The 21473-nt window shown below is 36.6% G+C and overlaps 4 protein-coding genes across 7 annotated transcripts; 3 read left to right on the top strand and 1 right to left on the bottom strand.

The window, feature by feature from the left end:
* On the top strand, positions 1–5262 carry LOC141902938 (lysine--tRNA ligase-like). 2 transcript variants are annotated; one of them, XM_074790916.1, is made up of 15 exons: positions 2–93; positions 533–703; positions 1247–1391; positions 1858–2020; positions 2221–2314; positions 2406–2488; positions 2730–2833; positions 2915–3040; positions 3123–3242; positions 3573–3735; positions 3912–4171; positions 4250–4335; positions 4545–4671; positions 4839–4982; positions 5070–5262. In XM_074790916.1, exons 2-15 carry the CDS (start codon positions 552–554, stop codon positions 5148–5150), a joined length of 1848 nt encoding a protein of 615 aa, XP_074647017.1. In that variant the 5' UTR covers positions 2–93; positions 533–551; the 3' UTR covers positions 5151–5262. The 2 variants fall into 2 exon arrangements, with proteins under 2 accessions (XP_074647019.1, XP_074647017.1); XM_074790918.1 differs by lacking the exon at positions 533–703 and having other exon boundaries at positions 1–93.
* A 131-nt stretch (positions 5263–5393) lies between these two features.
* On the bottom strand, positions 5394–8583 carry LOC141901275 (ferrochelatase, mitochondrial-like). Of its 2 annotated transcripts, none has more exons than XM_074788418.1 (10): positions 8446–8583; positions 7968–8063; positions 7759–7878; positions 7418–7566; positions 7270–7342; positions 7011–7179; positions 6524–6730; positions 6279–6443; positions 6110–6169; positions 5394–6028 (listed from the first exon to the last, which is right to left on the bottom strand). In XM_074788418.1, the coding sequence occupies exons 2-10, from the start codon at positions 8051–8053 to the stop codon at positions 5834–5836; spliced, it is 1224 nt and encodes a 407-aa protein (XP_074644519.1). In that variant the 5' UTR covers positions 8054–8063; positions 8446–8583; the 3' UTR covers positions 5394–5833. The 2 variants fall into 2 exon arrangements, with proteins under 2 accessions (XP_074644519.1, XP_074644520.1); XM_074788419.1 differs by lacking the exon at positions 8446–8583 and adding an exon at positions 8216–8271.
* An 11-nt stretch (positions 8584–8594) lies between these two features.
* On the top strand, positions 8595–13027 carry LOC141901274 (uncharacterized). Its single transcript, XM_074788416.1, has 15 exons — positions 8595–8700; positions 9464–9699; positions 9776–9898; positions 9989–10067; positions 10217–10364; positions 10436–10574; positions 10657–10812; positions 10955–11024; positions 11113–11213; positions 11289–11408; positions 11494–11714; positions 11859–11934; positions 12236–12313; positions 12407–12439; positions 12522–13027. Exons 2-15 carry the CDS (start codon positions 9499–9501, stop codon positions 12687–12689), a joined length of 1713 nt encoding a protein of 570 aa, XP_074644517.1. The 5' UTR covers positions 8595–8700; positions 9464–9498; the 3' UTR covers positions 12690–13027.
* A 458-nt stretch (positions 13028–13485) lies between these two features.
* On the top strand, positions 13486–21416 carry LOC141901109 (striatin-interacting protein 1 homolog). 2 transcript variants are annotated; one of them, XM_074788192.1, is made up of 20 exons: positions 13486–13637; positions 13863–13932; positions 14256–14330; positions 14423–14557; positions 14628–14748; positions 15091–15159; positions 15241–15347; positions 15430–15557; positions 15684–15869; positions 17318–17487; positions 17577–17706; positions 17790–17861; positions 17943–18017; positions 18102–18199; positions 18280–18406; positions 18676–18776; positions 19005–19071; positions 19152–19256; positions 19590–19794; positions 20199–21416. In XM_074788192.1, the coding sequence occupies exons 1-20, from the start codon at positions 13563–13565 to the stop codon at positions 20447–20449; spliced, it is 2367 nt and encodes a 788-aa protein (XP_074644293.1). In that variant the 5' UTR covers positions 13486–13562; the 3' UTR covers positions 20450–21416. The 2 variants fall into 2 exon arrangements, with proteins under 2 accessions (XP_074644293.1, XP_074644294.1); XM_074788193.1 differs by having other exon boundaries at positions 17333–17487.
* Positions 21417–21473: the final 57 nt, after the last annotated feature.

The raw sequence follows: 21473 nt of genomic DNA on the forward strand, positions 1-21473 counted from the left end.
AAACACTTTCATCATACAATCTTATTCACGTGTGAAACCGGCTCTAAAAAACCAAAACGAAATGTCGGAAGAAGGCGAAAAATTAAGCAAAAAGTACGTATGCAGTAGTAAAACACTTGACCATTGTTTTATCAATTGAAACGGGAGGGAGAATGAGTGTTCATCATTATACCTACTAATAATTAGTCCAGAATAGAAAACGAAGTTGAAATGACAGGTAGACAGTAGTCTAGTTAGTTACCTAATCGTTGGTGGTAAGCTTTTTATAATCGGATGGGCTTATGTGAAAATATCCGATCGTGAAACTAAACCACAGTCAGGTTACTGACTAACAGTAGTCATGCCATGGTTGTATGCATAGATAGTATAACGGACGGGATAGTTCTATGTTTTTATGGTAGAGTAGTGTGTGACAACGTCGACAGCTAGTCGTGACAGAGCCGTCGTTCAATTTTTATCACTCACTTAAGTATGAGTGTGTTCACTATGTAATGTTCTAATTACCTGCTGTCTGTGTAATTGATATTTTCAGATATGTGATGATGTTTTAGATGATGATGTTGACAATGACGTCAGTAGTATTTCTGTATAATACCACACGTCAACTGCTCAAACGATCTTTACTCATTAACAGAACTCTAATTACTACTTCAACGTTCTACAGCTCTTCTGCTCAACGCGCTCAAGATCAGTTTTCAAAATGGTGCGTTCATTCAACTTAATGTAATAACCACCAAATTAACATACACCCTCGGCAGGGGTTCGATTTGAATCTGGTTGAATCGCGAAACTCAGTCGCAGCATTAAACCCTGCCCAAGTGCACTGATACTTGGCCACTTAAACATGATGGCATTTAATCCTGGGTTAGTTGAATATAGCTATCCATGAATTAGCCTCAGCGGTTATACAACAAGCAATCTGATCGGTGCTTTGATGCAGCTAAGCTACGCGTAACGTACACTGCTGCTAACCAGGCCTTGGTAGAGTTGATGCCATCTGGTTCGAATCCCGGCCAAGGGAGCATGCCGAATTGAATAAAAATTATGATAAGAAGTTTGTGACAAATCGTTTTTACCATTTGAACATCACCAATCAATGAAACATATTGTATATATCAAATTCAGCAATAAATACTCCTTGAGTTTATGTTGAGCAGATTAGCCCGAACCATTGTGACATCAGTTGTGCGGTATATTCTTGAATGACAGCCGAAATAAAGCTCCTCGATTTCGTTTTTATTTTCAGCGAACTGAAACGGCGACTAAAAGCTGAAAAGAAAGCCAAAGAGAAGGCGGAAAAAGTTGAGAAGGCCGTCGAGGCTCAGGAAGGAGCCACGGAAAAACAGACGAAGAAAGAAGCAGCAGTGAATGAGGAGGATTTTGATCCCACAGTTAGTTACATTCAACCTACAGATTTCATGGGCGTCCCTTGGATTATTCAACAGAACATCTAATCTAAGGCTAAAAAAAATTGATACCTTGTTTTCTCCGCTCTGCTGAGCTTAAATGTTGACCTATCTACCCTATACATTACTTTTTTTTAAATCGTGATCAATTTCACCATAACAGACCCGGCCGCTGTAGAAATGAACTGTTTACAAATTTTATCATTTTTTACAAAAATGACCCGGCCGCTGCGGAGAAACAAGGTATCATTTTTGTTTAGCCTAACAACCAAATTCACTAGATTATGATTTGTAAATAATCAACCGAGGCTATAATATTAATAACACTATGCCCCAGCTCCCCTTGGAGTAACCCTTGAATTTCAATGCCTTCCTGTTAAGCTATACAGAAATCTTTGATTCCTGAATTGACGAATTGTAAGCAGTTGAAATGTTTTTTCTTCGTTTGTAGGAATATTACAAACATCGCTCATTGTTAGTGAATCAATGGAAAGATACTGACGTTCAACCTTACCCGCACAAATTCAACGTGTCCATATCACTGACGGAATTCATCGAAAAATACAGCGCAATTAGAGATGGCGAACATCTGGAGGAAGTCGTCAGCGTCGCGGGTATGTCATCGAAAGAATGAAATATTCTTAAATCAATTCGAAAACATGGCTGCTTTGCATCTCTTTCACGGATGATATTCTAATTGAGCTGGTCATCATGTAGAATAAATGGTGCTTCACCACTTGCTCAAATTATTATTACTATCTATTTCTATCTTAAAACTGCAGTGCAATTATTGAATGTAAATGTGTTTTTCTAGGACGCCTGCATTCAAAGAGAGAATCTGGTGAGAAGTTGATATTCTATGATTTGCGAGGTGAAGGTGTCAAGTTACAAGTAATGGCTAATGCTAGGTAAGAAGTTTACCATTGATGAAACACGCGCTCATCAAGAAAAAAGACTTAAATATCCTCAATTAGTGTATTATCCATGATTTTATTTTAGGGCGTACAAATCAGTTGATGAGTTCTTATTTATAAGTGATCGCTTACGAAGAGGTGACATCATTGGCTGCATCGGGTGTCCCGGTAAGTTTCAACAATTATCCTGTCATCAAATGTACATCAATAGAACTAAAGTTAGGGGTCATTCATTTATTGCGTACGCATTAGGGGAGGGGGAGGGGGTCAGTGCAATTGCGTACTGCAATGCTTAATGTATATGAAAAAATGGCCGATTTTGCGTACAGAGGGGGGGTTGAAAATTTCAAATTTTATGCGTACATAATAAATGAATGATCCCTTAAGGAAACGTTTTCTGCGTTTTTAGGCAAAACGAAGAAGGGTGAATTAAGTATTATACCTAAAGAAATGGTGCTGCTATCCCCCTGTCTACATCAACTACCACATCTTCACTACGGCCTCAAAGATAAGGTAATATTAAAGAAAACAAAGCATAAATATACAGTAGCAACAACCGGCTTTACTCATTGTTATTATCTCTTCTTATTTCAGGAGACTAGATTCAGACAACGTTATTTAGATTTAATGATAAATGAAAATGTGCGACAGAAGTTTATCACGCGAGCGCGGCTAATCAGTTACGTGCGAAAGTTTCTCGACGATCTCGGATTTCTAGAGGTAAACGAGATATCGTGAGAAACGTGTCTTATTCTAGCGCGGCGAATTGAAATTCTTATGTCGTATGTAAAACTTGTTGTAGATCGAAACTCCGATGATGAACATGATTCCCGGAGGAGCAGCTGCCAAACCATTCATTACACATCACAACGACTTAAATATGGATCTTTACATGAGAGTTGCTCCTGAGCTTTATCACAAGGTAAATTGAAGATAATCACTGGGAGAATAACGCAGGTTTTGATCGAACGTTTTGCAGTTTAGGAATACTGTACCGATTACAGATTACAAACTCTCTCAGGTTTACACAATGTGCTATTCCAGTATTCTAAACTGGTTGAGTAAATGTTGGTTGTAACAAACATACCAGAAGAGTATCTTTCACAATCCGATCGGTAGAGAGCCAATTGAAACCTGTCTGTCTTAGATTACAACCATAATCTACGTGCGACAGATAAATTGTGTTAGGGGTCATTATTTACAGGAGATGCAGGAGGTTTATAAATGACACATTATTATTGTATGTATTCAGATGCTTGTAGTCGGTGGAATTGATCGAGTTTATGAAATAGGACGACAATTCCGTAATGAAGGAATTGATCTTACACATAATCCCGAATTCACTACGTGTGAATTCTACATGGCTTACGCCGATTACAACGATCTTATGAAGATAACGGAAACCATGATTTCAGGTCAGTTGCGGATTTTGCCAATGATTGATGGGTTGAAAGTTTTTGAGTCATCGTTCGTAATCAAATGACATATGGTCAAATGAAACAAAGAATTTACAATATATACAAAGTTACCTTAAAAGAAAAGAAAATAAGAATAAATAGTTACCGGATGATTTGAAAAAATTTTCATTCAGGTCTTGTGAAAAGTGTCACCGGGAGTTATCAGATAAAGTATCACCCCGACGGAGCTGATGGTGAAGAATGGAATGTTGATTTTACTCCTCCATTCAGACGTATTGATATGGTGAAAGATCTCGAAACTAAACTCGGGGAGAAGTTCCCTCTGGCAGACACGTTGTATTCACCTGAAGCTAGGGAGTATTTCGATAAACTTTGCGCCAAGTTAGGAGTAGAATGCTCATCTCCTAGGACAACTACGAGACTGTTAGACAAGGTAAATATTTGTGACCACTTGATGTGCTCTTGAAAAATGTCTTTACTTGAATTCATTAAAAGTTATTTCGATTTTCAGCTGGTCGGGGAATATTTGGAATCGGAATGCATTAACCCTACATTCATCATAAACCATCCTGTAGTAATGAGTCCGCTCTCTAAATGGTATGTATGCTGACACAGTCAAACTTGCATAAGTAGTCATTGGAGGGTCAAACATAATGTTGACAATTTGAACTTGATTGGATTGTATATACAAATTAGGACTCAAAACTAAAGACAATTTTAGTTATGTGATGACTTATTCAAAAACGGCTTTTTATTACGCATTTCATATACATTAAATGCTGAGTGATTTATGGTGTTTTCCACAGGCACAGAAGTATAAAAGGACTGACTGAACGATTTGAATTGTTCGTCAACAAAAAAGAGATCTGTAATGCATACACAGAGTTGAATGATCCGGTTGTGCAACGTCAAAGATTTGAAGAACAGTCCAAGGTACAGACCAGTTTTTAACCGTTTCACTAATCCCTATTGTCAGTAAATGTCATCTATTTTTGTACGAATGTGTAAATCTTTGGTTCAGACAAAAATTTTCATTATTGTAGTTAAAACATTTGATTCTCACGATTGTAAACTGACTAAAAAGTTGTTATCGTTTTTAGGATAAAGCTGCTGGTGATGATGAAGCTATGTTTGTTGACGAGAATTTCTGTACAGCTCTAGAGTATGGTTTACCTCCTACAGCTGGCTGGGGGTTAGGAGTCGATCGTCTGGCGATGTTCCTCACGGATTCGAATAACATCAAGGTACGTATCGAACGGAGCTAGCTGCTTTACCACTGATCCCTCCCACAATTCGAGTGATGCTAAAATCAAAATGTTTTTTATATTCAGGAGGTTTTGTTTTTCCCTGCGATGAAACCTGAAGACAATAGTCCAAAAGAGGAGGAAGCAAAAGAGGAAGAGAATAAATAAAGCAGTCTGTTCATTAATAAGTCACCTTTTAGTCATTCGTCAACTTTTTTTTGGTCTTTTAGAGTTTCGGTTTTCATTATCTCAAATAGACTTAGAGAATAAATCAAAAATAATAGAAATTCATCTTGGTTTTGTTCCTTTGCTTAAAGGAGTTGTCTCTAACAGATAAATTACCGGATTCCTGATAGTCCTGAATTTAACCCATAAATGAGAACAATATTTGTTTAATATCACAGATCCATTATACTTTATTTATTGCATAATATCTGTACATCAAAATTTCTTTAAATCATAAAATGCAAGCTTCAATTTATAGACTTTATTGACTGGCGATAGAAATAAAGTTCAAATGGCGATAAAGGCTTTCAGCGAGAAATCAAAAGAGGCCGTTGGAAGGAGAAATCGTGGCATGTATTTAAGCCATATTTGCAAGAGGAAAATAAGCTTCGGGTACACGGCAATACACAAAAAAAAAGATATTGTATGTTTAGCTCTGTGCAATGAGTTAATTGTGGAGCAATAAACTTAACTCAGAATCAATCAACACCACTACAAACTCAAGTAGAAACAACATAAATTCTAAGCATACAATAAGTGAATTATTGTAGCTATAAATCTATAAATTTTATACTCCTAATTCAAACTATTGTTCACTAAAGTTTCTGATTGGATTTAACCAGTAATTAAGATGTAATTGATGCTCGCATCAATTTGTCTTCTTTCTGATCTTTCAAAGCGTCCAATACTTCTTGTTTTTTGGCAAAGAATGTTTTCATGTCGGCACAAGTTTGATTTACGCATCCGGGACATCTACTGGTTAACTGTTTTGTGCATGCGATGTTCTCATCTAAATGAGTCTTTACTGTGTCGGCTAATGTCTGAAATTACACATCATCTCAATGATTAAACAGATTTAACTGATCAGAAACCCTGACTATCATTTTGAAACCATTGAATACCTGTATAAATATAGGATGGTCGTTAAGGGCTCCAGCTCTACGTACATTTTTCACATCGAGCTAGAAAATGAAAAATATTTTCAATAACACATGAGAAATTATTGCTTCAAAGCTTTCGCGATATCTATCAAATGCGATTTTGCAAGAATTCAACAACAACTTGTTTTACCTCGCTAGCCAAATTTTGAGCATATTCCAAATCCAGTTCGTATAATGTTTCAATATGGTCACTTGTAAATGCAATAGGAACAAGTAATAGATTCTTTCTGCCGTTCTTTGCCAATCCTTTCATTGCCTCATCAGTTTGAGGTCCGAGCCACGCTTGGGGTCCAACCTTCAATTCATGATCAATGTTAAAATATTGGTTTAACTCCATTCAGATATTCGCAGAACATAAACACAACTGATTCGTACCTTTGACTGCCAAACTAATCTATATTGATGACTGTACTGTAATTCTTCCATGACTTTATGAACAGTATAAGCGACCTCTGATGGATAGGTATCCCCTCTTTCGACTACTTTCATCGGTAACGAATGAGCCGAGAATAGAATAACGACGTCATCTCGATCTTCCTCGGGAAATCTCTCGATCTCTGCTCGGATCAGACTCGCGAATGCCTGCAAAAAATTTACATCAAAATTAAGCAAATGCAATCGGGTAGGAATCTACAGGGTGCTGCTACTTTCTGCTCGTTTACAAATCCTCTTGAGTTTCCATGTGATTCAGGGAAATTTAATTAAGTTAAACATGTTACAATTCATTTATTTTTCATTGAATCACGAACTGATAAAGAAACATGCGGTCATTTACATTATCTAGTTTCAAGGTAAAAATTTGTCAAATTCCCAGTTTTCCCTTAATTTTCTGATTCCCTCAGTTTTCCGGCCCTGTACCTACCTTCGCTAATCCAGAACTACCAGGCCATCGATCTATTGCGCTCCACACCATTTTACTGGATTCACTGCGTTTAGCATAAAACCGATAAAGTTCATTTAAACTACTTCCTGTTGTTGAACAACTATACTGCGGATATTGAGTGAATGCGATTGCGCGTTCGATTCCATCTCTTGAATATAAAATCAAAAACATTCAATAATCAACTAATAAAGTGTGAATGGAAAGAATTACACCGGATCTGATCGTAGCAATAACTTACGATTCCATTTGTTCTAAAGCCTCATGAGTCAACGGGTGCACGTATCGAAAACCAATATAGAATTTATGAGGAGCTGTTTAAAAATAAATGACACCTGAATTTTTGATAACAAACAACCAGTATGAGGATAGTGAGTTCGGTATGTTACCCGTTTCAGGTGAAATCTCATCTAGTAATTTCACCATTCCTTCTCCCTGTTTCTGAGTCCATTTTCCTATAGGAGAACCTCCACCTATTTGTCTGTACTGTTCCATTATACTCGGAGTGCGTCTTCTCGCAATATATTTTGACAGTTGACTGAAGTAAACAAAAATACAATGAACTGATGGTATCGTAATGATCCAATGATGGATGAACTGGGAAGGGTTTTACGAAAAGTTTAAGCCGTTAAGTTTGACTTATTCTCAAAAAAAAGAATTAACCGAAAATTTGAGTATAAATTCTTCGTGAATTTGCATCCAGTAGTTGTCTATCTTTGAAATATCTAACCTCTGAACTGGAAGTTTCATCAGATCTTTATCAGAAAACAGTCGTAAAAGGAAACCGTGTACATCATCGACTGTCTCTGGACCACCCATGTTCAACATTAAAATTCCAGTTTTCGGTTGGCTGAAAACGAATAACAAATTATCATCGAGACACTTCAAAAATATTCAAACTTGATCTTCCACAATTTACAGGTTTATTTGAAATAGTACCTTCCGAATGCAGTTTGTGAAGTGTGAAATAATCTTCTGACATTAGGCCTATGTGAAGACAACCTACAACACCTTGAAGTCAACATGTTTTATAATCTGAAAAAAGGAAAGGCCATTTACTCAATGCATCCACCCACAGCCAAAATTACTTAATGCAACAGTTTGGTCTTTTGGAAATTATGTAACTCATGTAAATAATGCTAAATTAAATAAGTAGAGGGCTTGGAAACAATATGATAACACGTTACTCATGAGAGTTAACAAAAAGCAGGTGCTCCTTTTTTCATTCTTAATTAGACTTGACAGGCACTGTCAGCTGTCAAAACTAAAAATGAATGGTTACGTAACTTGACCCAATTTCAATTGGCAATCTAATCTTAATTTAACCCAATCTTTAGACATGTCGTCGATTGAAATCATTAGAATCTCCACAGGGAGACATTTTTCTCACTCATCCACAACGAAACAGATTAATTACCTCCGATTTATCCTGAAGAAGAGGTGCGCAGAGCCCGTAAAAATCCCTGGAACAACTGAACCATGAACCGGTGTTCCGGATGTCTCCACAATGACCAAGTGCGTACCCGTATCACTAATATTAGGATTTGGACTCGTATCCAGATTAGGACTGTTGTTGGTACGTAGAGATCACGAGTTGGTCAGATAGATTAGTGTCCGCTTCACATGACTGCTCTGCTACACCGGCGCGTGAGAGGGACCCACGCAAGCTGAGGTAATTACCCGTCAACGCTTTTACAACTAATTTTCAGAATAGATCCACTTGAACCATTCCATTCAGCCCCGGCCCTGTGGATCACAGGGACTTGTCACAATTTAGGTAGTAGTGAACGAAGTAGTTAGTTACCTAATCGTTGGTGGTAAGCTTTTTATAATCGGATGGGCTTATACCAACGTGGTATAAGTGGTTTGTGAAAATATCCGATCGTGAAACTAAACCACAGACAGGTTACTGACTATGAACGAAGAACAAGTCAAGCCCAGTATACTCAAATGGATCCAGTAACCCTGTGTAGTATTATGATACATACGGGGATACTCTGGGGTGTTGGTCATTGATACTCGTTTTATTCCTCCTCATTCAGTCTGAATACCAGTCGTTTTTACGGTTCCCTACAGCAGTTGTTTGTAGAACGACGGCTAGGTACTAGACTACCTCATTCACTATCAATTGTACACTAAAGGTCATTCTCTGAATCTTTTTTTAAATAATGAAATCCGAAATAAATTGGCCAAAAATGGCATTCCCTAATATGCCTATTAATAGAGCCCAGCAATCATTGATCTGTCATGTGATGTGAGAAGGAAGCAGTCACACTATTAGCAGTTTGTCGCAAGTGTTTTAAGTTCTCTTCCAAGTCAATAAAAACTTGAAATTATCCCTGACTTTGTCTGAAGAGGTAGAATTAGCTGCTGTCGCGGCAGACAAGAATCAAACTTTGACTTCACCTGGTTCCATACTATTTCCTTTATTTTAGCTGCATCCACAAATTAATGATAATCGGGATCAAAAATGGTGAACGACGATCTGAACAATGATGAAAAACAGTCTCTTCTTGTTCAAAATAATGAACCATCGACGAGTAACAGTAGCAGAGTGCACCAGTCTCCGCAGCAGCAGCAGTACGGTGGAACAACTAATAATTCAGAAAATGATCCCACTTTTGAAATAACTCCAGGACAAATTCCAATTCCGGACTCACCAGAACATGAAGTACGCCAACCATTTTCCTTGGGTGTTATCATAAAATGTAGGTATGGTATATCTAATTCCCAAACTCTAATTTCAGGCAAGTTTTAGTTTCCGGAAATTATGGGCATTCACTGGACCGGGATTTTTGATGAGTATTGCATATTTGGATCCAGGAAATATAGAATCTGATCTTCAAACGGGCGCGATCGCGAAATACAAGGTATTTTCGCCTTATAGAATTCGGAAACGGACTCTAATTCTAGCCTTGATCAATCAGATGTGTAGATTATCTGTCATTTTTCTGTTTTAGTTGTTATGGGTTCTTATGTGGTCTACAATCATGGGTCTAGCTTTACAGCTACTAGCTGCCAGACTTGGTTGTGTTACAGGTACATTTCTGAATGAATTACCTTCATTATGAGGTTCCCGCAATACTGAGAAATTGCGAAAACTTGGGAATTTCGAAATAAAATTAACTGGTTCCTTTTAATGGTCAATTATCTTTCATGTGTAAAAATGTAGATGTATTTGTTGTAAGGTATGAATTTGGCTGAAGTTTGTCGCAAAGAGTATAAAATCGGGCCTCGTATAGTACTGTGGTTAATGATGGAAGTTGCTATTATTGGCAGCGATATACAAGAAGTTATTGGTTCAGCAATAGCTATCAATTTACTCTCATATGATAAGTAAGTTCTCTCAATGATAAATTAGAGTTCTGTCACTTTGAAAGCATGTAATATTATATGTTCTGATGTAGGATTCCGATATGGGCCGGGGTACTGATTACCGGTGTCGACACTTTCACATTTCTCTTCCTCGAAAATGCCGGTTTACGTAAATTAGAAGCATTATTCGGCGCTCTTATTACGACCATGGCTGTCGCATTCCTTTACATGGTAAATAATATCCTTGTAGTGTCAAATAATATCGATTACTGAAATTGATTATTTGTATATTATATTCTTGTTTATTTTATAGTATATAACAGTTAAACCTGACCAGGGACAGATTCTGATTGGTTTATGGTTCCCCTGGTGTCAGAATTGTGATTCAGCCGCGATACAGCAGCTAGTTGGTATTGTAGGAGCTGTTATTATGCCGCATAATATTTATCTTCACAGCGCTTTAGTTTTAGTAAGTATCGGTCAGAGTTTCGAATAGCGAAATTGTCGAAAGAGCACTTTAAACTCGAAACAGTATAAGGCAACAATGGTTTAACCCCTGGATCCATGTGTCTAATTTCAATCGATGTTGATAACGCTTGCGAATTTTTCAGTCGAGAATCTTGGATCGAAGAGATGAACGTAAAGTAAAGGAAGCCAATAAATATTATTCCATTGAATCAGGTAAATTTATTCATATCTTTAAGTGTTAACAATTTTTTACACCAAAACCTTGAACTTAATTCAACTGATTCGATATGATTTATTTCAGCTATTGCGCTGTTTGTGTCGTTCTTGATTAATTTATTTGTCGTCGCTGTTTTCGCGAAGGCTTTTTCTGACCGAACTGACGCAGCAACACTAAGAGTAGCTGTAAGTTTACAGTTCATCTCACATCGCAGATCTAGATATCGTCGTTATTTGTGTGTTCATTGCTTTGTTTTCTAGGGAGAATGGATCAATGAGAAATACGGTTTGGCAGCAAAAGTAATTTGGGGTATCGGTATTCTCGCCGCTGGTCAGAGTTCAACAATGACCGGTACTTATGCTGGACAGTTTGTTATGGAGGTAAATAGATTCTACGAAATTCGTGTTCATTGAAGAGAAAAATTGAATATAATTGTTGGTACTAATTAGTAAATTAATATTACAGGGTTTCCTGAAGATGCGATGGGCAAAATGGAAGCGTGTTTTATTAACGCGTTCTATAGCTATGGTGCCGACCATTTTAGTTGCTTTACTCGCCCATCAATTCCTCGATTTACTCAACAGTTGGTTGAATGTACTACAATCCGTGCAGTTACCGTTTGCTTTGTTGCCGGTGCTTCATTTTACGAACAGCGAGCGTATCATGGGTGACTTTAAAAACGGACGGTAAGTACTTCGCATATAGATCAAAATTGAATCGTACATTGTCCCCAAATCTAAGTAGGGTATTGTCTAGTCAGCGATAAAAACATGTGACAGCCTTTATCTAATAATAAATCATTCACGAAAGTTTTAATCATGTTTTTTTAGAGTGACACGGATTGTAATGTGGGTTTTGGCTTTACTCGTCATGTTTATCAATATGTACTTGCTATACATTTATTTGGTAAGTGTATTCATTTAGAAAATCAATAGCTTTCATCCCCATTTACATAACCGCTGCGGTAGTAATTACCTTAGAAAATTTAACGTATGTCTAAACATTGTTCATCTAACCAGTTGGTCAGTTCAAGAAGTAATTGAAATGCTACCTATTCAAGGAGGCGTTAGTAATGTATGTGCGAAGCGTTCTAAGCAATCTGTCTGGATTTAACGCGCGATGTTTGAATAAATATTAATAATAAAAATATCATCCCTTACCATAATAACAGTGATTTATCAATATTTTCTTGTTTTATATCATAAAGGATGTAGGTTTGAAATGGTATGTGTATTTGATAGTTTCGGTCGTACTTATAGTTTATCTGCTGTTCGTTTTCTACCTCGTAAGTTTCTAGTATTTAATTGAAAGAAGATATTGATGAAAATAAGAAATATACAAAATCAGTGAACATGCATACTTTGTATCTGAATTGCAGGCAATTGGAATCAAACAGTGGATGTATTTACAGGTAAGTCATGTTTTGAATTAATTGTTGTTGATTTCCGCATAAAGCTTTATGTCGAACTTAGAATTGTATCTATTTTCTATAGATTTGGCTGTACGGAAAGTTGAATATAGATACAACTTCAGCTTATTTGGAACTGGAAGAATACTTAGAACGCCAATACTACCCTGATATTAGAAGTCTGCACAGAACTCAAAGTATTGTTCATCCAAGCGGTATCGATTTGGAAACCTCAGCCAATGAAGGCTATTAAAACAATCACTTCATATCATGAACTATCCTACATATTGTTAATTACAGGCTAATTAAGGCAGCCTCATTTTTGAGGACTATTCAGTAATATCAATCACTGCCCGTGTGTCCGATGAGAGAATCTCGACTGCGGTAAAGTTTACACATATTTTACTCGTGAAACTCTTGCCGTATTTCCGTAGAAAGAATCTCGATTGCGGTTTGAGTTTTCTTGGCTCTTCCACATGTAATTCAACGTTCATACATATATACTACTGGTATTTTGTAAGTTTTACAATATTGTGCGCTCATGAATTATGGATTGATCAAGTGAACTATTATTATTATGATGTGATATTGGTGCTATATTTATAGATTTGAAAATAAATGAATAATTATTCTGTTAATATTTAAGTGTATTCATTTTCATTTTGACTGCTGTATTGTGTAATTGGAGGGATTTACAGATGAAACACAGTCTGATTTTTTTTTCGAGTGGCATTTGAGCACTTATAGGGATTATTTCTCTGAAATTTCCCCAAAATAGTGCTACTTTTTTGCAAGTTTACCAGAAAATTTTTTCACAACATTTTATGAAGTGATACAAACTATTGTTAAAAAATCAATCATTTCTGGATGAATGATGTCATCTTGGAAAGTGCGAAATACTGTGTTTCAATCATTATCTTTAACCTGGAAATCTCGGAAATAAAATTTAATTTGCTTTAGATTCTTCCCCTAGCATGTGAGTTGCAGGTGGCGCAGGCAGCCGTGAGATCCCATTTTGTTGGTCAGCCTTATAACTCCAGTTTGGAATCTAACCACGTGATCAATCCGGAACAGTCAGTAGTAGAGTAGAGTGCAGATTGACTAATGGAATAGACCATTTGACAAAATGGACGGGAATCCCGGAAAACGGGGTTTGCCTAAATTAAGAGAGCTTTTACGCCGTCAGAGAAGAGATTCTGAGGTATTCTTATTTCCATGTAATTCCTTTGAAGCTCATTGATTTATCGAATGAATAAAATATTCATGTTAGACAGGAGAGAGTGACATTAATCATTGAAACTAAATTTAGTCTGTGTGTTTACCTTGTTTAATGTATTATTATATAGCTTGCTCACTTCTTGATTTCACCTCACTTCACTGTGACATTCACTTCTCAGCCTTCCTTCTTTAACCTATACATTTTCAGACTTTGAGTGATTCTCCTGATATAGATTTCGTATATGATGATGCGGATGATTATCAAACTGAAATAGCAGGTAGGGCCTGAAAACGCTGGAAGAAACTCTTTTTTCAGTCTTTTGTAGTAGAGACTCGAGAGCTGGCCCAACCAGCCTCATACATTAACCAGCAACCACAAAAACAATGAGCCTGGGTCCAGTTCCACAGTTCTTCTGAGTTAAGATTTGACTCTGGGTTAAAACATTGAAAATGAACTTACTTTAACTCTAACTCACAACTGTGGAACTGGGTCCTGCTCTGCTGGCAGTAGCAATAGTTTCAATGCCTGCTCTACCTGCTGATATCCCCTCTCTAGGCGGATGTCGTCCTAATTCATTTTAATGAATTATTTCTTTTACAGAATTATATAGTTACACGGAAGAACCTGAATTTGAATTAAATCAGCAATGTTTTGAAGAGGTTCTCCAGCAATACTGTAAGATATTTCCGGAACAACTTTTTATCTTTGAAATGATGAAAAAAGAGAAAAAAACTTGGCAATATGACAAAGTTATTTTTATGTTTCAGGTCCTGGTAAAAAATGGAAGGACATGGAACACAGCGATCAGATAAACCATATAATGCGTTTACAAGATCTTTTTGAACAAAGTGATCGAGATAAAAGAATGAAAACAGTCCGAGCCGCTTTATATCTGGTTCAAGGTACATTTCTTTCTTAATTTCATGAAAATGGGAAGAACTATTCTTCAAATTCAATTGTTGGGTATTTCAGGAATTTTTGGTGAATGTGAAACTGAAGAAGATCAGTTCAGATGGACAAGTTATAACGTGATATTACTGTATGAATGTGGAACGCTCATGTCATTTGTCGAGTTACTCAATATGGAAATGGAGTAAGTGAATCGACTCTGATTGATTGAGAAGCTCAGGGTTTATCAGGATTCTTACAGATCATAGAAAATCAGGGAATCCAGGGGCTGCATTTGACCAAAAGTTGTCACTATGAACTTTTAATTGTCACTATGTCAACTATTCCACTGGTTAACTCTAACCAACCTTTGACTGGCACATCAAAGCTCTCGATAATAAAGAGATATCACTCTTTTAGAATTCAATCAGTGAATTTTTGGTCAACAGTCGACGAATATCAGGGAAATTTGGATTCCCTGGTCTGTACAAACCCTCTAGATCAAACAATTCCTCAATGGGTTTCATTGATTTCATTTTATTTACAGAAATGCGACTGCAACATCTTCCGCATTACGTAAACCAGCAGTATCTCTAGCTGATAGCACTGATCTAAGGTATGTTTCTGATTCCGGATTAGGAATGCAATGTTGTTTCCTCGAGTCTTAATGATTATTGTCAATATACTTTTCATTCAGAGTTATATTGAATATCATTTATTTGATGGTCGAAACAATGAGATTTGAAACTGAAAATGAATCAGATGAATGGAAAAATGTGAGAGAAAACTTTAGGAATGAATTAGGTAAATATTGCTTTATTCGATAAGCTTTAATGCGACTTTTTATAAAACCTAATTGATATTTGACTGGTTCTCTCATTTTAAGCCGCACCGATGTTTGGAGAGGAACCTTTAGCTGTAATATTGTTCAGCATGGTGACTAAGTTTTGTAGTGGCAATGCTCCACATTTTCCGATGAAGAAAGTTCTGCTCGTGCTGTGGAAAGTGGTTCTCGTAAGCGTTTATGTTGCGTCGTTTAAATTTACAAAAATATAAACCGAGGAAATCGCGTATCAAGAAGAAATGACCGATCTGTAGAGACCATGTTTTGTAAATATGAATGATATGTTTCTATGACAGCTTTCACTCGGTGATCTGCGTACGTTTTACCACAAGAAGAATGAAGTACGATCGACGTACGACCTGCGACCGATTCCTGAAGATACGCATGAAGTTTGTAAAGCAATGCGAGCGGCATCACCTCCCGCCTCGGCAGCCGACCTCATCGAACAACAACAGATGCCGCGACGTGGACGCATGAAAAAGGTACCGCTTCGATAACTGATGTTTATATAAAAAGTTTGTGGAAGTTTATTCGAATGAAATACTAGTAGATTGTCGACCCACAATGAAAACAGTTTTGAAACATCGGAGAATTATATTGAAAAGTCTGAATTAGCAGACAAACAGGGTCCCTATGGCTCCTTGATTCCTAATTCTAAACAGAAAATGTGGTGCTTGAAACTTCTTTAATTTGAGCAAAATGCTCAAAACTCTGTATTTCTAAGGACCCTGATCAAAAAGCCATTTTCTAGGGAAATTTTTGGTTTTTTCATTGTGGGTTTGACACTTAAGTCTTCATTCACAACAAATCATGAATTTCGAACTCTTCATGAATGAAATACTATCAGCATACTGCTCTCTAATACTTTTCTTTTACTGCGAGAAATATTGCTTATCTACAATATAACATATCTGAAAACAATAACTAGGCCTATATTGTAAACCTTTCGCTTCCTATCTGGCTTCTGATTAGGATTTTAAAACAACATTCGCGATGAGGAGATTTAGTTTCATGTGAATTGCTTACTAATTGTATATCATACTACTGCTTGCTACTGGTCCGGTAGCTCGCGCATTCTACACTAAGTTTGATGGTGAATGGAGAAAAAACGATTAAGGGTAACACGGAGTCACAATAATCTTAGAATCTTGTGCGCTTTACTTCAGTGGTCAATGCTTTATACCCTTTATGTTCAGTAAGATTCATAATAAGTCTAGCTATAGATATAAATGCATTTGAATAAAGTATTCCTTAGTAGTCTGGAGATGATTGAAAATGCATGTCTGAAGTTTTGAGTTAAATGCACTAGCACGAGCATAACCAGTGCTATGGTACGTTAGAGCTGACAAAATTGGATGAGCTTGAAAATTTCTTTACAAATATTTAATTTAATGGTCCTTTATGAATAGTTACAAGATATTTGCATCAGTTTGCTAATGTTGGATCCTACTGCCTGGTAAATAAAAGAAAATTCTTTATTTCATCTATGACTAACAAACTGCTCATGTAGATCTATCTACATCTTGATTCATTCATTTATATACAGCTGGGTTTGTGTTTAAAGAGACAGTCAGACTCCTCTCTTTCCTGCTAAAAGAGAAAAGTCCCTACCTTCATTGATCACAGGGTTGATATCATTCTGAATACACTACAGTCAGAGTCAGTTAAGTCGTTATCACGTCATTAAAGTCGCAGTTGCAAATTCTCAATATGTTTTATGTATGTACCCGTACTTAATGAGTGGGTGATATTAATATGAGTTAATATGCAAAATCCACAGTTAGTTAGTTAGGAGGAAGGAGTCTACTGTTTGTTAAAAACCCACTCGGATCCAGCCTTGGTACACGGCAGCTTTTCGTTTCCTCGCTTGCTCTGCTTGAAAGCTTTAAAGCTGTCTTATACCAAGAACGTAACTGCATCTCTGCCCTAGGGCCTCGTTAAACAGAGCAGCCTCGAAGATCCGTTTGAAAACGGCGATGATGAAATCAGTCGCGAGATCGAGAACAGTCGTAGTAGCGATGATGAGGTAATGCCACCAGGTACACCTCGTCCTGGATCTCCCGTCGAAAGTAAAGCTCTACCGTGGACTCCAAAAGTCAGGTTAGCAAATCAATACTTCATTTTGAATTGAGCGCTGGTTAATTTCTTTTTTTCTCATTCATTTTTGTTCGTAATCTATCTTTCTTTAGACAACGAGACCTTGAAAATTTCCTCGAACACACGAGAGCGAAATTCGTAGGATTTCAAGTTCGAAATGACCAAGAATCACTGGCTGGAATGCCTCAACCGATACACGAGGGTGTTAAAGTTCTTAAACAGGTCAGTTCACTCAATTTGCTTTTATAAGTGAAAAAAATCTCTCGAGCTTAAATGAGTCTTCATTGAGTCATTCATATTTTCAGCATTTGTACGTTTCACTAACTGAAATTCAAATAAAGAGAGAGGAAGATATAGCTAAGAATCCGCTGTCACAGGTCAAGTATTCAGTCAATAACCATTTATTAAACATCTCCTGAACGTTCAGTGTTATATTTTGTATGTGAATATTTTTACAGCCGGAAGTAGATATAGCGGAAACACCCACTGAAGTTCTGTATAAAGCCATGTTGCCAAATCTTCCTCAGTATATGGTAAAAATCATTACATTTCAGCTGATATGGTGTTTATTTTTCATTCTAGAATATTAATTCTCACGTTTTTATCGTTATTGTTAGATTGCTCTTTTGAAAATCTTGCTGGCAGCTGCGCCGACTTCTAAAGCGAAGACTGATTCGATTAACATATTGGCTGATGTACTTCCCGAGGAAATGCCGTAAGTGTTGAATCTTTTCCGGAAACGTCTTCAAGATTCACTCGATGTATCCGTGTTTTCTATGTTTGTGTGTATTATAGAACGACTGTGCTACAATCGATGAAATTAGGAATCGATGTAAACAGACACAAAGAGACAATAGTGAAGGCGATATCTGGAGTACTGTTGTTACTACTTAAACATTTCAAACTCAATCATGTCTATCAGGTACATATGAAATTTTAATCATCTACCGTCAAAAGTTATAACGCCTTCCTTTTTGATGCTACTGCTCAGATAAAGCCAACATTTTTCAGAGAACAAATTTACCCAATGTAACTCGAATTCAATGGAAAATACCATTTATTATAATGCTGCCAAATTTGTTGTTGCTATGTCATGATTGTCATAGATCAAAATAGTGGCATTATAAAAAACTTATACTGTATTGTGAGTTAATAATGATTTATGAATCAATTTACCTCTTTTCTTTTCAGTTTGAATTTATGAGTCAACATCTAGTGTTTGCTAACTGTATACCGTTAATATTGAAGTTCTTCAATCAGAACATCATGTCATACGTGACTGCTCGTAATTCGTGAGTACTGTTGTATTTGGTACATTCAACTGAGCTGAAGCTCTCATTGGATAAGTCATTGTATTTCTCATTTAATTTACGAAGTGTGAATTATTGTTTGTTTGTCATTGACATAATAATGTTGATAACTATGATGATTTGAGCAAGTTTCACTGTAATATGGAATTCTTTGATACTTAATTCAATCAGTGGTCACTGGATTTAATGTAAAGGATTTCTTAATTTTAGGATTACTTTGATAGACTTCCCAGCATGTGTGATCGGGGCTCAACCTGAATTGACTGCTGAGAATTTGGTCAGTTTCGCCGAAATAAACTATCAATAAATATCATAGCATTAATAATCAATAATTGAAGCTTTCTGTTCTGTTTACAGGAGGCCGGTGAAACTCAAGCGTACTGTTGGAGAAATCTATTTTCTTGTATAAATCTGCTAAGAATCCTCAATAAACTCACGAAATGGAAGCATTCACGTACAATGGTCAGTATTCGTATTGTGATTCATCATACAGCGTAACTTCATTACTACAAACTTCAGAGGGCTGAATATTTGTTCGTTGATTAGATTCTTAGCAGATAGCCACGGAAAACAACTTGCATGTCAGGGAAAAAGCAAGTCAAATAAAAGTGGCCACCCTGATATTTTGTTCATGACAAGCGATAGTTCATTTTATCCAGTATGAAGTTAATGAAACTGTCTTATTTTAGATAAAACTTTAAGTGTATTGTTTGTGATGAATCGTTTCATCTGAATTCATTACAATCAGGTTTCACTGTATCATCGTATAACGTGCTAACATTTTTTTTTCTTCAGATGCTCGTCGTGTTCAAATCGGCACCGATTCTAAAACGCGCGTTGAAAGTGAAACACGCCATGATGCAGCTGTACGTGCTGAAGCTGTTGAAGATGCAGACTAAATATCTCGGTCGTCAGTGGCGTAAAAGTAACATGAAGACAATGTCAGCGATTTACGCGATGGTTCGACATCGTCTGAATGATGATTGGGCTTATGGAAATGGTATGTTACATTTTTTCAATTCAAGGATCTTGAATCACCTCTAAATCACCTTTGAAAAATTAGCCTTAAATCCTTCAATTTTGGAAATATCTAGGGGAAATCGAAAATTATGGAAACATTTCCATCCATTTAAGCAGTCCAATATAAGAATGTAAACCATAAAACACCTCGAAATTTTTAGTGGCTCAAGAGACCTCTTGAGAAGAAACAGTTACCACTAAGCATATCTTGTAATTTAATCAGGAATTTTTGGTCAAGTCCAGGGACCATCATGGAATTTTGGATTCCCTGATATTAATTTATGAAACTCTGATTCTAATAAAATGTTTGAGTTAGTATGAACTTTAACACTTTGTATTCATTAGATGAATAAACTGTGGTTTGTTACGTTGTTTGTGTTGTAGATATGGACGCGCGACCGTGGGATTTCCAAGCCGAAGAATGCGCGCTTCGTTCGTGCGTAGATCGCTTTAACAATCGTCGCTACAGTTTGGATTATTACGATCCGGATTTCCGGCCTGTGAATAACTGTATCACAAGTTTACTCGGTCAGAACATCGAACTGAGCGACGAATTCAAACGTAATTACGAGAAATGGTTAGAAATGGAAGTGTTCACTACACAAATCGACTGGGACCAAGTATTGTGTAGATGATGCCACGCCCCCTTCAAGGGTTAAATGGTTTTAACATCTTAACCTATAGCTCTTGAAGTGGACCTTAATAAAATATGTAGTGCTTCGTTATTCAGTAAACCGTGCCTAACTCGGACGGGACCAACTCAAGACTTTTGACTAATGCGGGCAAATTATTTTCCCATTTCCTGCAGTAGACTCCATTTATTATTTACCCCAGTGTCAATTGCCTCAATATATTACTTATTTTCTGACTATAATTCATTGTGAAAACAACCCATCCCTGATCTAATTTTCAGAAGCAAACAGAGTCTACTGTATCTTATTTTTCCAAACTTCAACCTATCACAGCTTATTTACCGGTCCCAGTTTATCCGAGTTTAGTGAGGTTTACTGTTGTATGTTTTTCAATGGTTAAAATATCTATCTACCTAAAATAATTGGCTCGAAAAAATCATGAAATAAAATTAACCATTAATAAGATCAACAATAAACAATTCTGTTGTAGACTATGATTACTGTGGAGTCTATTGCCTTGGATTATCACATGGATATATGTTATATCGTACAAATTTTGTAACATCAATTTGTGATAAACCAATCCCTGCTCCAGCTGCCCCAAAATCTGCAAACATCGGACAGATTGATGCCACGAGTTCCGAGGCAGCAGTGTCTACTGTATGTGGAAATTTAATGACTTAGGTGTTGAATAAATGAGTTGAAGAGAGCCATTAATATTCATGGAAAGATCTCTAGTTACGTTCGTTGAAATATTGGCATTTTTGCACGAGATGCAAAAGTTTTATTAATTGCCGATTGAATGCGTGCACAGCCTGTAAAAATGTAGATCAATTTAATGTATTTATTCGTTCTGTTCAATGCAGTTATAGCTGAATTTTGTATAAAAACAATTTTATTTATATGTATTATATATTCATGCATGCGGTCCATATGTACCTAGTGTTCAATAAAAAGATTATTCACAATACGCAAAATCCTCGCTTCATTCCTTTTATCTCTCGCTTACGACGGACAAGATTTCATC

Source organism: Tubulanus polymorphus, chromosome 3 (genome assembly GCF_964204645.1).
Source record: "Tubulanus polymorphus chromosome 3, tnTubPoly1.2, whole genome shotgun sequence".
Taxonomy (NCBI): domain Eukaryota; kingdom Metazoa; phylum Nemertea; class Palaeonemertea; order Tubulaniformes; family Tubulanidae; genus Tubulanus; species Tubulanus polymorphus.